The 13,956-nt window shown below is 44.5% G+C and overlaps 1 protein-coding gene across 2 annotated transcripts in view; it reads left to right on the forward strand.

Annotated features, from left to right (window-relative positions):
- The window catches only part of adgb (androglobin), a 117,774-nt gene that overhangs the window by 63,366 nt on the left and 40,452 nt on the right, over positions 1 to 13,956 (forward strand). For both annotated transcript variants that reach the window (XM_036985453.1, XM_036985454.1), the window contains exons 19-23: positions 471 to 606; positions 1,811 to 1,925; positions 2,530 to 2,697; positions 7,676 to 7,820; positions 7,899 to 8,024. In XM_036985453.1, the coding sequence (XP_036841348.1) occupies positions 471 to 606; positions 1,811 to 1,925; positions 2,530 to 2,697; positions 7,676 to 7,820; positions 7,899 to 8,024 (690 nt within the window). The remainder of the gene's footprint in view (positions 1 to 470; positions 607 to 1,810; positions 1,926 to 2,529; positions 2,698 to 7,675; positions 7,821 to 7,898; positions 8,025 to 13,956) is intronic.

A 13,956-nucleotide genomic window follows, 5' to 3' on the forward strand; every position in this document is an offset into this window, starting at 1 on the left:
TATAAAACTGTATTTTTTTGTGAAGAATCAACAACAAGTGGGACACAATCATGAAGTGGAACGACATTTATTGGATATTTCAAACTTTTTTAACAAATCAAAAACTGAAAAATTGGGCGTGCGAAATTATTCAGCCCCTTTACTTTCAGTGCAGCAAACTCTCTCCAGAAGTTCAGTGAGGATCTCTGAATGATCCAATGTTGACCTAAATGACTAGTGATGATAAATACAATCCACCTGTGTGTAATCAAGTCTCCGTATAAATGCACCTGCACTGTGATAGTCTCAGAGGTCCGTTAAAAGCGCAGAGAGCATCATGAAGAACAAGGAACACACCAGGCAGGTCCGAGATACTGTTGTGTACAGTTTTATATCTTTATGTTTGAAGCCTGAAATGTGGCAAAAGGTCGCAAAGTTCAAGGGGGCCGAATACTTTCGCAAGGCACTGTATATCTTCTGTCTTCTTGTAGAGAAGGAGAGTCCTGTGGGCAGGTCTGGAGTTCTCATAGCAGAGCCCTACTCCTGGAAGAGTCTGCTGTGTCAGCTCCCTGTCCTCCACATCCAGACCACTTCCTGCAAGGCTGCCCTGCTGGTCCTGCCCCCTGGGTAAGACCTGGCTCAACCTGGCCTGACCACCCTCACCACCAGCCATACATCTACAAGCTGTTGTTGGCACCAGACATTTCATGACACTCTGAAGCAGTACCATGGTGCCCATGTTCCAAAGTTGGCCATCATCAGGGTGCATAAAAGCCTCAGCACACCCTCCTGATGTTTGGATGTTGAACTTTTGCCCTTATGAGACCAGTATTTTACATGGTTTTATTGATGAAAATAACCCAACGTAACCTTTACACTATTAACTTCACTGCTGATTTTCAAAGCTACAGCTGAAACCTCACACCATCGATATATATTTTACAGTTAGATCTGACGCTCTGAGAAAAAAACTTGCCCTAGTCTCTATTAATGGCTTCTGGTTGGCCTAGAAGCAGGGGGCCTAGTTTCTGGGGTCAGGCGGAGGGACGCGGAGCTACAATTACCACTGTGCCGTGGTGTAAACGTAACACTTAGCGCACCACTCGTCCCTGAGTGTTTGAAGTGGGGGGGGGGGCTGTTTCCGCCAAATGATAATGAACTCAATCTCAACCTCTCACTCTTCTTTGCGCTCTCTCTTTTCAATCCTTTTCTATCTCTCAATCTGTCCCTCGGTCTCTGTTTCACACATGCAATCAATTTACAGTATCTCTCCCTCTTTTATATTTCTCTCACTTCATTTTCTCTCTCAAACACTTCCCTCTCCTCCCTCTATCCATTATTCTATTCTCTTGAACCCAACACCAATCAGGTATATTGTCATTGATCATGTTTGGCTGTGATGGCTGTATTATGCCAAGCTTATGGGACGGAGGACTCTGTCAGGCTGGCAGTGTTCTAGCAGGGCTGTGAGCTGCTGTGGGCTCACGGTGCATTAGCACGACTGCTCTATGAGTGGACCACACTTGACCCAGGCAGCCAGGAAGACATTACTGCCGGACAGAGACATGGCTTTGGTCTGAGGGGAAGGGATTATTAACCTACTGTATATGGAAATTAGTCTGTAGAGCTGACTAGGCCTTGGTGCAGTAGCTCTAAGCGGACTGGCACTATCATTGGGTTTTTATCAATCCAGTTTCATGGTTTGTTATTTGGTGAGGGGTTGGTTTCACATAATTTTAGGGATAATCTGATCCCTCTCTCTTTCCTCTCACTCACCCCCTCTCTATCCCTCCATTCTCTACTCTCGCCCTCACCTCCTCCCCTGCCTTAGGCGTCATGTCCTGTGCATCCACACGAGGGCGCCTCTGGGCTACCACGTCCACCTGTACAGCATGGCACCCTTCATTTTCGGAGACGAGGAGACCGTCATGCCTCACCTTGACAAGGTAAGTTAGAGGACACCACCATCACCATGGAAATGCCAGCAGACAGCTATTCCGTAATAGCCGCTTGGTTTCTCCTCACCTTCTGTTTATATGCCCATTCAGGCATGGGGATACCTCCTCATCCTCCTCTTATTACCTCTCCTCTCACTCTCGGATGCGCGTCTGATGTTAAGGATAATATACCTTCTGCACTCAGGCCACAGTGGGTCAGAGGTCTCTCTATGTCTCTCTCTGTCTCTGTCTGTCTGTGTCTATCACGGAAAGCTGATGCTGGTCACAATACACCAACAGCTGGAGGAGGAGGTGAGGAGAAGAGGGGAGGAGAGGCAGGCAGTGTGCTGTGGCTGCTCAGGCTACAGGGACTTTCTCTTATAAAGCCAAGACTGTGAACATGTTGGCTTATTCATGCCATATGCAGACTCAAGCAGCTGGAAAATGACTAGTCAGGCAGTATTTGCACAAGAAGTGTGTTTGATAACTTTTTTCTCCATGGTGAATAAGCAGACGGAATGGACAGAACCAAGGAGCATTTTCTCTGACAGTTCACTTTCACCTCACGTGTCCTTACCCCCACCCCCTCTTCTCCTCTCCTCCCCACCTCCAGGAGAGTGTGCGTTTTTGTGAGCAGGCCCTGTCTATTCTGAGGCCACTGGGCAGAGTGGTCAGCTCCTTCTCAGATGAGCTGGAGCTCCCAGCAGCCACCAGGGCTCTGGGGGACGCCCACTGTCCCGCTCAGCTCAGCACTGTCGGAGGGCTCCGAGACCACCAGAGGGTAGGACACACACACACTGACACTGACACTGACACTGGACACACACTGACACACTCGACACTAACACTAGACACACTCGACACTAACACTGGACCACACACACACTGACACTAGACACACACTGACACTAACGCTGGACACACACACACGCACACACTGACACTAACACTGGACACACACACGCACTGTATACAAGCACACACACACACACACACACACACACACACACACACACACACACACACACACACACAGGGCCGGACTACCACATTTGGGGCCCCGGGCACCTGCCTCCAAAGGGGGTATTAGGTAAATAGCTAACTTCCTGCAGTTTTTACACATTTTGTCATGAGAGAGACATTTTCTATTTTAAAGTTAATGTTAAAGCTATTCAACACATTTTGCCATTGCTTTCCTGGCAACACCACGGTTGTAGGCCTGATAAACAAAAACAACAAGTCAGCCTATTGGGGGGTGGGAAGTGAACTTGCATTGTGCTAGGATAACAACCTATTCCTCAACATCAGCAAAACAAAGGAGTTGATTGTTGACTTCAGGAAGCAGAGGAGTTAACATGCCCCGATTCACATCAACGGGACTGCAGTAGAGCGAGTCAGCAGTTTTAAGTTCCTCCGCGTCCAACAAAAACAACACCACCACTCTTGACGAGGGCACAAGAGTGTCTATACTTCTTAAGATGGGTGAAACAATTCTGAATACCGCCCCAGGTCCTCTCCAAATACTACCACTACACCATCGAGAGAATCCTAACCAGTTACATCACATCCTGTTACGGGAATTGCTCCGTCCACAACCGCAAAGCCCTCCAGCGGATGGTGAAGATGGCCCAGTACATCACTGGGACTGTGCTCCCACCCATCCAGATCATCTACTCGAAACGGTGCCTGCAGCATCATCAAGGACCCCACATAACCCAGGCATGAGCTGTTCACTCTGTTACGGTCGGGCAGACGATATCGGAGCATGATGTCTGACACCAACAGGCTCAGAAATTGTTTCTATCTACAAGCCATCAGACTGCGGAACACTTGAACTGGACTGACCACCTGCTCTGATTTTCCGCACCTTACCCACACAGACACACAATATATTGAGCCATTGACTTTGTTCGTATTATTATCTGAGAAGAAACCTTACGAGTAAGTATTTCATTGGAAGGTGTATACCATCTGTATCCTGAAAAAAGGACCAATATAACTTTTTTATTTTTTTACATTTTATTTGACCTTTATTTAAACCAGGTAGGTAACTGCGACCTAGCCAAGATAAAGCAAAGCAGTGCGACACAAACAACAACACAGAGTTACACATGGAATAAACAAATATATAGTCAGTAACACCATAGAAAAAGTCTATATACAGTGCGTGCAAATGGCGTAAGGAGGTAAGGCAATAAATAGGCCATAGTAATGAAGTAATTACAATTTAGCAAATTAACACTGGAGTGATAGATGTGCAGATGATGATGTGAAAATAGAAATACTGGTGTCAATAAAAACAATATGGGGATGAGGTAGGTAGTTGGATGGGCTATATACAGATGGGCTGTGTACAGCTGCAGCGATCGGTAAGCTGCTCAGATAGCTGATGCCTAAAGTTAGTGAGGAAGATATAAGTCTCCAACTTCAGCGATTTTTGCAATTTGTTCCAGTCATTGGCAGCAGAGAACTGGAAGGAGAGGCGGCCAAAGGTGTTGGCTCTGGGGATGATAAGTGAGATGTACCTGCTGGAGTGTGTGCTACGGGTGGGTGTTGTTATGGTGACCAGTGAGCTGAGATAAGGCAGAGCTTTACCTATCAAAGACTTATAGATGACCTGGAGCCAGTAGGTCTGGCGACGAATATGTAGCGAGGGCCAGCCGACAAGAGCATACAGGTCACAATGGTGGGTAGTATATGGGGCTTTGGTGACAAAACGGATGGCACTGTGATAGACTACATCCAGTTTGCTGAATGGAGTGTTGGAGGCTTTTTTGTAAATGACATCGCCAAAGTCGAGGATCGGTAGGATAGTCAGTTATACAAGGGTATGTTTGGCAGTGAGTGAAGGAGGCTTTGTTGCGAAATAGGAAGCCGATTCTAGGTTTAATTTTGGATTGGAGATGCTTGATGTGAGTCTGGAAGGAGAGTTTACATTCTAACCAGACACCTAGGTATTTGTAGTTGTCCACATATTCTAGGTCAGAACCGTCCAGAGTAGTGATCCTAGTCGTGCGGGCAGGAGCGGGCAGCGATTGGTTGAAGAGCATGCATTTTGTTTTACTAGAATGTAAGAGCAGTTGGAGGTCACGGAAAGAGTGTTGTATTGCATTGAAGCTCGTTTGGAGGTTTGTTAACACAGTGTCCAAAGAAGGGCCAGATGTATAGAGAATGGCGTCGTCTGCATAGAGGTGGATCAAGAAATCACCAGCAGCAAGAGCGACATCGTTGATATATACAGAGAAAAGAGTCTGCCCAATAATTTAACCCTAGAGACTGCCAGAGGTCCGGACAACAGGCCCTTCGATTTGACACACTGAACTCTATCTGAGAAGTAGTTGGTGAACCAGGCGAGGCAGTCATTTGAGAAACCAAGGCTGTTGAGTCTGCCGATAAGAATACGGTGATTGACGGAGTTGAAAGCCTTGACCAGGTCGATGAAGACGGCTGCACAGTACTGTCTTTTATTGATGGTGGTTATGATATCGTTTAGGACCTTGAGCGTGGCTGAGGTGCACCCGTGACCGACTCTGTAACCAGATTGCACAGCGGAGAAGGTACGGTGGGATTCAAAATGGTCAGTGATCTGTTTGTTACCTTGGCTTTCAAAGTTAGGGCAGGATGGATATACAGTGCCTTGCGAAAGTATTCGGCCCCCTTGAACTTTGCGACCTTTTGCCACATTTCAGGCTTCAAACATAAAGATATAAAACTGTATTTTTTGTGAAGAATCAACAACAAGTGGGACACAATCATGAAGTGGAACGACATTTATTGGATAATTCAAACTTTTTTAACAAATCAAAAACAGAAAAATTGGGCGTGCAAAATTATTCAGCCCCCTTAAGTTAATACTTTGTAGCGCCACCTTTTGCTGCGATTACAGCTGTAAGTCGCTTGGGGTATGTCTCTATCAGTTTTGCACATCGAGAGACTGACATTTTTTCCCATTCCTCCTTGCAAAACAGCTCGAGCTCAGTGAGGTTGGATAGAGAGCATTTGTGAACAGCAGTTTTCAGTTCTTTCCACAGATTCTCGATTGGATTCAGGTCTGGACTTTGACTTGGCCATTCTAACACCTGGATATGTTTATTTTTGAACCATTCCATTGTAGATTTTGCTTTATGTTTTGGATCATTGTCTTGTTGGAAGACAAATCTCCGTCCCAGTCTCAGGTCTTTTGCAGACTCCATCAGGTTTTCTTCCAGAATGGTCCTGTATTTGGCTCCATCCATCTTCCCATCAATTTGAACCATCTTCCCTGTCCCTGCTGAAGAAAAGCAGGCCCAAACCATGATGCTGCCACCACCATGTTTGACAATGGGGATGGTGTGTTCAGGGTGATGAGCTGTGTTGCTTTTACGCCAAACATAACGTTTTGCATTGTTGCCAAAAAGTTCAATTTTGGTTTCATCTGACCAGAACACCTTCTTCCACATGTTTGGTGTGTCTCCCAGGTGGCTTGTGGCAAACTTTAAACAACACTTTTTATGGATATCTTTAAGAAATGGCTTTCTTCTTGCCACTCTTCCATAAAGGCCAGATTTGTGCAATATACGACTGATTGTTGTCCTATGGACAGAGTCTCCCACCTCAGCTGTAGATCTCTGCAGTTCATCCAGAGTGATCATGGGCCTCTTGGCTGCATCTCTGATCAGTCTTCTCCTTGTATGAGCTGAAAGTTTAGAGGGACGGCCAGGTCTTGGTAGATTTGCAGTGGTCTGATACTCCTTCCATTTCAATATTATCGCTTGCACAGTGCTCCTTGGGATGTTTACAGCTTGGGAAATCTTTTTGTATCCAAATCCGGCTTTAAACTTCTTCACAACAGTATCTCGGACCTGCCTGGTGTGTTCCTTGTTCTTCATGATGCTCTCTGCGCTTTTAACTGACCCCTGAGACTATCACAGTGCAGGTGCATTTATACGGAGACTTGATTACATACAGGTGGATTGTATTTATCATCATTAGTCATTTAGGTCAACATTGGATCATTCAGAGATCCTCACTGAACTTCTGGAGAGAGTTTGCTGCACTGAAAGTAAAGGGGCTGAATAATTTTGCACGCCCAATTTTTCAGTTTTTGATTTGTTAAAAAAGTTTGAAATATTCAATAAACGTCGTTCCACTTCATGATTGTGTCCCACTTGTTGTTGATTCTTCACAAACAAATACAGTTTTATATCTTTATGTTTGAAGCCTGAAATGTGGCAAAAGGTCGCAAAGTTCAAGGGGGCCGAATACTTTCGCAAGGCACTGTAGGTCTGTAATAGTTTGGGTCTCGAATGTCACCCCCTTTGAAGAGGGGGATGACGGCGGCAGTTTTCCAATATTTAGGATTCTCGGACGATACGAAAGAGAACTTGAAACTTCATATGCTCTCTGGGGTCGGGGACCCTGGGGGAATGTGCCCTGAGTGTTCGGTCAGTAAGCCGGCCCTACACACAACCACGCACACACACATTCTCTCTCTCTCTCTCTCTCTCTCTCTCTCTCTCTCTCTCTCTCTCTCTCTCTCCTCTCTCTCTCCTCTCTCTCTCCTCTCTCTCTCCTCTCTCTCTCCTCTCTCTCTCCTCTCTCTCTCTCTCTCTCTCTCTCTCCTCTCTCTCTCTCTCTCTCTCTCTCTCTCTCTCTCTCTCTCTCCTCTCTCTCTCTCCTCTCTCTCTCCTCTCTCTCTCCTCTCTCTCTCCTCTCTCTCTCTCTCTCTCTCTCTCTCTCTCTCTCTCCACGCACTGACCTCCCCACTCCTGTCTGTGCAGGTGTTTAATGAAGCAGTGTATCACATGATCTGCGTTGCTCTGGACAGGAAGCTGTCAGCAGAGGAGCTGTTTGCTGTCCAGGCCCTTACCAACGACCCCTCGCTCTCCACCAGCGAGACAAGGGGACCGTCCCTCACAGGTTCAGGTGTGTGGAGTGTTTTTTTTCTCTGCAAGAATGTAAGTGTATGCGTAACTATTGTGTGTATCATTGTGTGTTGTACAGATTGTGAGGCACCGGAGGGTTGGGGCAGCAGGAAGCCCACCGAGCAGGAAATCCAGGCAGTCAGGATCCTCCAGGCCGGCTTCAAGGGACATCTAGTCCGCGAGATCCTCAATTCTACTAAACCAGGTAATAATGGGTTAATGCTGTCCTCATCCTCAACGCTAGTAAACCAGGTAATAATGGGTTAATGCTGTCCTCATCCTCAATGCTACTAAACCAGGTAATAATGGGTTAATACTGTCCTCATCCTCAACGCTAGTAAACCAGGTAATAATCGGTTAATGCTGTCCTCATCCTCAATGCTAGTAATCCAGGTAATTATGGGTTAATGCTATCCTCATCCTCAATGCTACTGAACCTAGTATTAATGAGTTAATGCTATCCTCATCCTCAATGCTAGTAAACCAGGTAATAATGGGTTAATGCTGTCCTCATCCTCAATGCTACTGAACCAGGTAATAATGGGTTAATGCTGTCCTCATCCTCAATGCTAGTAATCCAGGTAATTATGGGTTAATGCTATCCTCATCCTCAACGCTAGTAAATCAGGTAATAATGGGTTAATGCTGTCCTCATCTTGAACGCTACTAAACCAGGTAATAATGGGTTAATGCTGTCCTCATCCTCAATGCTACTAAACCAGGTAATAATGGGTTAATGCTGTCCTCATCCTCAATGCTACTGAACCTAGTATTAATGGGTTAATGCTATCCTCATCCTCAATGCTAGTAAACCAGGTAATAATCGGTTAATGCTGTCCTCATCCTCAATGCTAGTAATCCAGGTAATTATGGGTTAATGCTATCCTCATCCTCAATGCTACTGAACCTAGTATTAATGAGTTAATGCTATCCTCATCCTCAATGCTAGTAAACCAGGTAATAATCGGTTAATGCTGTCCTCATCCTCAATGCTAGTAATCCAGGTAATAATGGGTTAATGCTGTCCTCATCCTCAATGCTACTAAACCAGGTAATAATGGGTTAATGCTGTCCTCATCCTCAATGCTACTGAACCTAGTATTAATGGGTTAATGCTATCCTCATCCTCAATGCTAGTAAACCAGGTAATAATGGGTTAATGCTGTCCTCATCCTCAATGCTAGTAATCCAGGTAATTATGGGTTAATGCTATCCTCATCCTCAATGCTAGTAAATCAGGTAATAATGGGTTAATGCTGTCCTCATCTTGAACGCTACTAAACCAGGTAATAATGGGTTAATGCTGTCCTCATCCTCAATGCTACTAAACCAGGTAATAATGGGTTAATGCTGTCCTCATCTTGAACGCTACTAAACCAGGTAATAATGGGTTAATGCTATCCTCATCCTCAATGCTACTAAACCAGGTAATAATGGGTTAATGCTGTCCTCGTCATCAATGCTACTAAACCAGGTAATAATGGGTTAATGCTGTCCTCATCATCAATGCTACTAAACCAGGTAATAATGGGTTAATGCTATCCTCATCCTCAATGCTACTAAACCAGGTAATAATGGGTTAATGTTGTCCTCATCCTCAATGCTACTAAACCAGGTAATAATGGGTTAATACTGTCCTCATCCTCAATGCTAGTAAACCAGGTAATAATGGGTTAATACTAACCTCATCCTCAGCGCTACTGCACCAAGTAATAATGGGTTAATACTGTCCTCACCCTCAATGTTGCTAAACCAGGTAATAATGGGTTAATACGGCCTCACACTCACAATCAAACTTCTCAATGTTATTCAATTAAATTTTCCAATGACCTCAGGGACAATTTTACAAGGTACAATCAGAGCACAATTAGATACATTCTTTGCTATAGATAGATCTGCTCATTAAGTTGAAGAGAGGAAGAATGGATTCTCATTTAGAAAGAGAGGGATGTTATCCAGACCTTTTAATTGGTTTGTAACAGTTTGACTGTTGCTGGTCTAATGACTGAAAGATTAATTAAAGGCATGTGATTATTGGTATGAGCGATGTTGATCTGGCAGTTTGTGTATCTTTGCCAGATAAACATCTCTACCCTCATTGCTCTCTCTCCCTCTCTCTCCCCCTCTCTCTTTTTCTGTTTCGCCTTCGCCGTATCTGAGGTGGAAAGGTCTCTCTGGCTGTTCCAGCTCACTCCCTCTGCTTCTGGCCGATCACCCCTCCCTCCTCTCCTGGCAGCCCTGCCCACTCCATCACTGCCACAGGGCTCAGGCTGGCATTGCCTTTCTCCCTCTCTCTCTCCCTTCCTCTCTTATTTTAATTTTCTGTTTCTCCGTATCTGTCAAAAAAACAAAAACATTATTTGTCACATGCATCGAATATAACAGGAGTAGACTTTACCGTGAAGTGCTTTCTTATGAGCCCTTTCTCAACAATGTAGAGTTAGAAATTAAGAAAATTAGCCAATAAAAATAGTAACAATAAATATCAATAACGAGTCTATATACAAGGAGTACCGGTGCCGAGTCAGTGTGCTGGGGGGTACGAGGTATCTGAGGTAATATGTACATGTAGGTAGGGGTAAAACTGACATAGCAATCAGTATAGATAATAAACAGACTAGCAGCAGCTTCTGTTGAGAGTGTGAAAGTGTGTGTGTGTGTGTGACGTCAATATGTGTGTGTGTTTTGTGTGTGTGTGAGCGTATATGTAGTGTGTGTGTGTTGGAGTGTCAGTGTAAGTGAGTGTGTGTGTGTGAGTCAAATACATGTGCATAGAGTCAGTGTAAGAGAGTCAGTGGAAAAGAGGGTAAAGTTAATAGTCTGGGTAGCTATTTGATTAACTGTTCAGTAATCATATGGCTTGGGGGTATGAAGTTGTTCAGGTGCCTTTTGGCCCCAGGTTGGCGCTCCGGTACCGCTTGCCGTGCCGTAGCAGAGTGAACAGTCTATAGCTTTGGTGGCTAGGGTCTTTGACAATTTACAGGCCCTTCCTCTAACACCGCCTGGTATAGAGGACCTGGATGGCAGGGATCTCGGTTTCAGTGATGTACTGTGTCATCTCCACCGCCCTCTGTAGCGCCTTGTGATCAAGGGCGGTGCAGTTGCCATACCAAACAGTGATGCAGCCAGACAAGATGCTCTCAATGGTGCAGCTGTATAACTTTTTCAGTGCCATTCCAAATCTTGTCAGCCTCCTTCACAACTGTGCTGGTGTGAGAGAAACATATTAAGTCAAGGAACTTGAAGCTGTCAACCCGCTCCACTATATCCTTGTCAATGTGGATGGGGTATCCTCGCTCCTCTGTTTCCTGTAGTCCACGATCAGCTCCTTTGTCTTGCTGACTTTGAGGCAGAGGTTGTTGTCCTGGCACTGCACTGCCAGGTCTCTGACCTCATCCCTGTAGGCTGTCTCATCGTCGTCGGTGATCAGACCTACCACCACTGTGTAGTCAGCAAACTAGATGAATGTGTTAAAGTGATGCATAGCCATACAGTCTTGGGTGAACAGGGAGTACAGAAGGGGACTAAACACACACCCCTGAGGGGCCGCAGTGTTGAGGGTCAGCGTGGCAGATATGTTGTTACCTACCCGTATCACCTGGGGGCAGCCCTTCAGGAAGTCCAGGATCCAGTTGCTGAAGAAGGTGTTCAGTCCCAGGGTCCCGAGCTTGGTGATGAGCTTTGAGGCTGAGCTGTAGTCAATGCACAGCATTCTCACATAGGTATTTCTCCAGGTGGGAGAGAGCAGTGTGGAGTGCTATACAAATTGCATCATCTGTGGATCTGTTGGGGCGGTATGAGAATTCAAATCAAAGTTTATTTATCATGTGTGCCAAATACAACAGGTGTAGAACCTTACAGTGAAATGCTTACTTACAGGCTCTAACCAACAGTGCAAAAAAGGTATTAGGTGAACAATAGGTAAGTAAATAAATTAAAACAACAGTAAAAAGACAGTGAAAAATAACAGTAGGATATGCATATAATTAGTAGATTTGGATAGGACACTCTGAAGTTTCTAAAACTGTTAAAATAATGTCTGTGAGTATAACAGAACTCATATGGCAGGCAAAAATGTGGGAAACTTGGGAAATCTGAGGACGTGGGAAATCTGAGGTTTGTAGTTTTTTTAAGTGATTGCCTATCCAATATCCTGTCTCTGTGGGGTCAGATTGCACTTCCTAAGGCTTCCAGTGGATGTCAACAGTCTTTAGAAGTTGTTTCAGGCTTCTATTGTGAAAGGGGAGAGAATAAGAGCTGTTTCAACAAGTGGCCAGGCTGAAAGCCTTTAGTCTTAGCGTGGCCGTGAGTGCAACGCTCATTCCCTTTCTAACGGAATTGTCCGGTTGGAATATTATTGAAGATTTATGATAAAAACATCCTAAAGATTGATTATATACATCGTTTGACATGTTTCTACAAACTTTAATGGAACTTTTTTGACTTTTTGTCTGGACTTTGTGCATTTGGATTACTGGACTAAACATGCAAACAAAAATGAGGTATTTGGACATAAAGATGAACTTTATCGAACAAAACAAACATTTATTGTCTAACATGGAGACCTGGGAGTGCCATCAGATGAAGATCATCAAAGGTAAGTGATTGATTTTAATGCTATTTCTGACTTTTGTGACACCTCTCCTTGGTTGGAAAATGGCTGTATGGTTTTCTGTGGCTAGGCGCTGACCTAACATGGTGTACTTTCGCCTTAAAGCCTTTTTGAAATCAGACACTGTGGCTGGATTAACAAGAAGTCTATCTTTAAAATGGTGTATAATACTTGTATGTTTGAGGAATTTTAATTATGAGATTTCTGTTGTGTGAATTTGGCGCCCTGCAATTTCACTGGCTGTTGGCGAGGTGGCCACATATATATCCCAGAGAGGTTTTAACCTGTTTAAAAGTCTTACTCACATCGGCCATGGAGAGCAAGATCACACAGTTGTCCGGGACAGCAGGGGCTCTCATGTCTGGCTCAGTGTTTGCCTCGGTCTGGGAGATTTTTGTCTCTGGACAACTCACGGCTGGGTTTTCCTTTGTAATTTGTAATAGTCTGCAAATCTTACCGCATCGGAACCGGTGTAGTAAGATTCAATATTAGTCCTATATTGACATTTTCCATGTTTGATGGTTCGTCGGGGTCGTAAGCAGGCTTTCTTGTAATCATCCATGTCCGTGTCCCGTTCATTGAAAGCGATAATCTATTGCTTTTTGTTAGGGTACATACAGTGCCTTGCGAAAGTATTCGGCCCCCTTGAACTTTGCGACCTTTTGCCACATTTCAGGCTTCAAACATAAAGATATAAAACTGTATTTTTTTGTGAAGAATCAACAACAAGTGGGACACAATCATGAAGTGGAACGACATTTATTGGATATTTCAAACTTTTTTAACAAATCAAAAACTGAAAATTTGGGCGTGCAAAATTATTCAGCCCCTTTACTTTCAGTGCAGCAAACTCTCTCCAGAAGTTCAGTGAGGATCTCTGAATGATCCAATGTTGACTAACATGACTAATGATGATAAATACAATCCACCTGTGTGTAATCAAGTCTCCGTATAAATGCACCTGCACTGTGATAGTCTCAGAGGTCCGTTAAAAGCGGAGAGAGCATCATGAAGAACAAGGAACACACCAGGCAGGTCCGAGATACTGTTGTGAAGAAGTTTAAAGCCAGATTTGGATACAAAAAGATTTCCCAAGCTTTAAACATCCCAAGGAGCACTGTGTAAGCGAAAATATTCAAATGGAAGGAGTATCAGACCACTGCAAATCTACCAAGACCTGGTTGTCCCTCTAAACTTTCAGCTCATACAAGGAGAAGACTGATCAGAGATGCAGCCAAGAGGCGCATGATCACTCTGGATGAACTGCAGAGATCTACAGCTGAGGTGGGAGACTCTGTCCATAGGACAACAATCAGTTGTATATTGCACAAATCTGGCCTTTATGGAAGAGTGGCAAGAAGAAAGCCATTTCTTAAAGATATCCATAAAAAGTGTCGTTTAAAGTTTGCCACAAGCCACCTGGGAGACACACCAAACATGTGGAAGAAGGTGCTCTGGTCAGATGAAACCAAAATTGAACTTTTTGGCAACAATGCAAAACGTTATGTTTGGCGTAAAAGCAACA

This window comes from Oncorhynchus mykiss, chromosome 8, assembly GCF_013265735.2.
Source record: "Oncorhynchus mykiss isolate Arlee chromosome 8, USDA_OmykA_1.1, whole genome shotgun sequence".
NCBI lineage: Eukaryota > Metazoa > Chordata > Actinopteri > Salmoniformes > Salmonidae > Oncorhynchus > Oncorhynchus mykiss.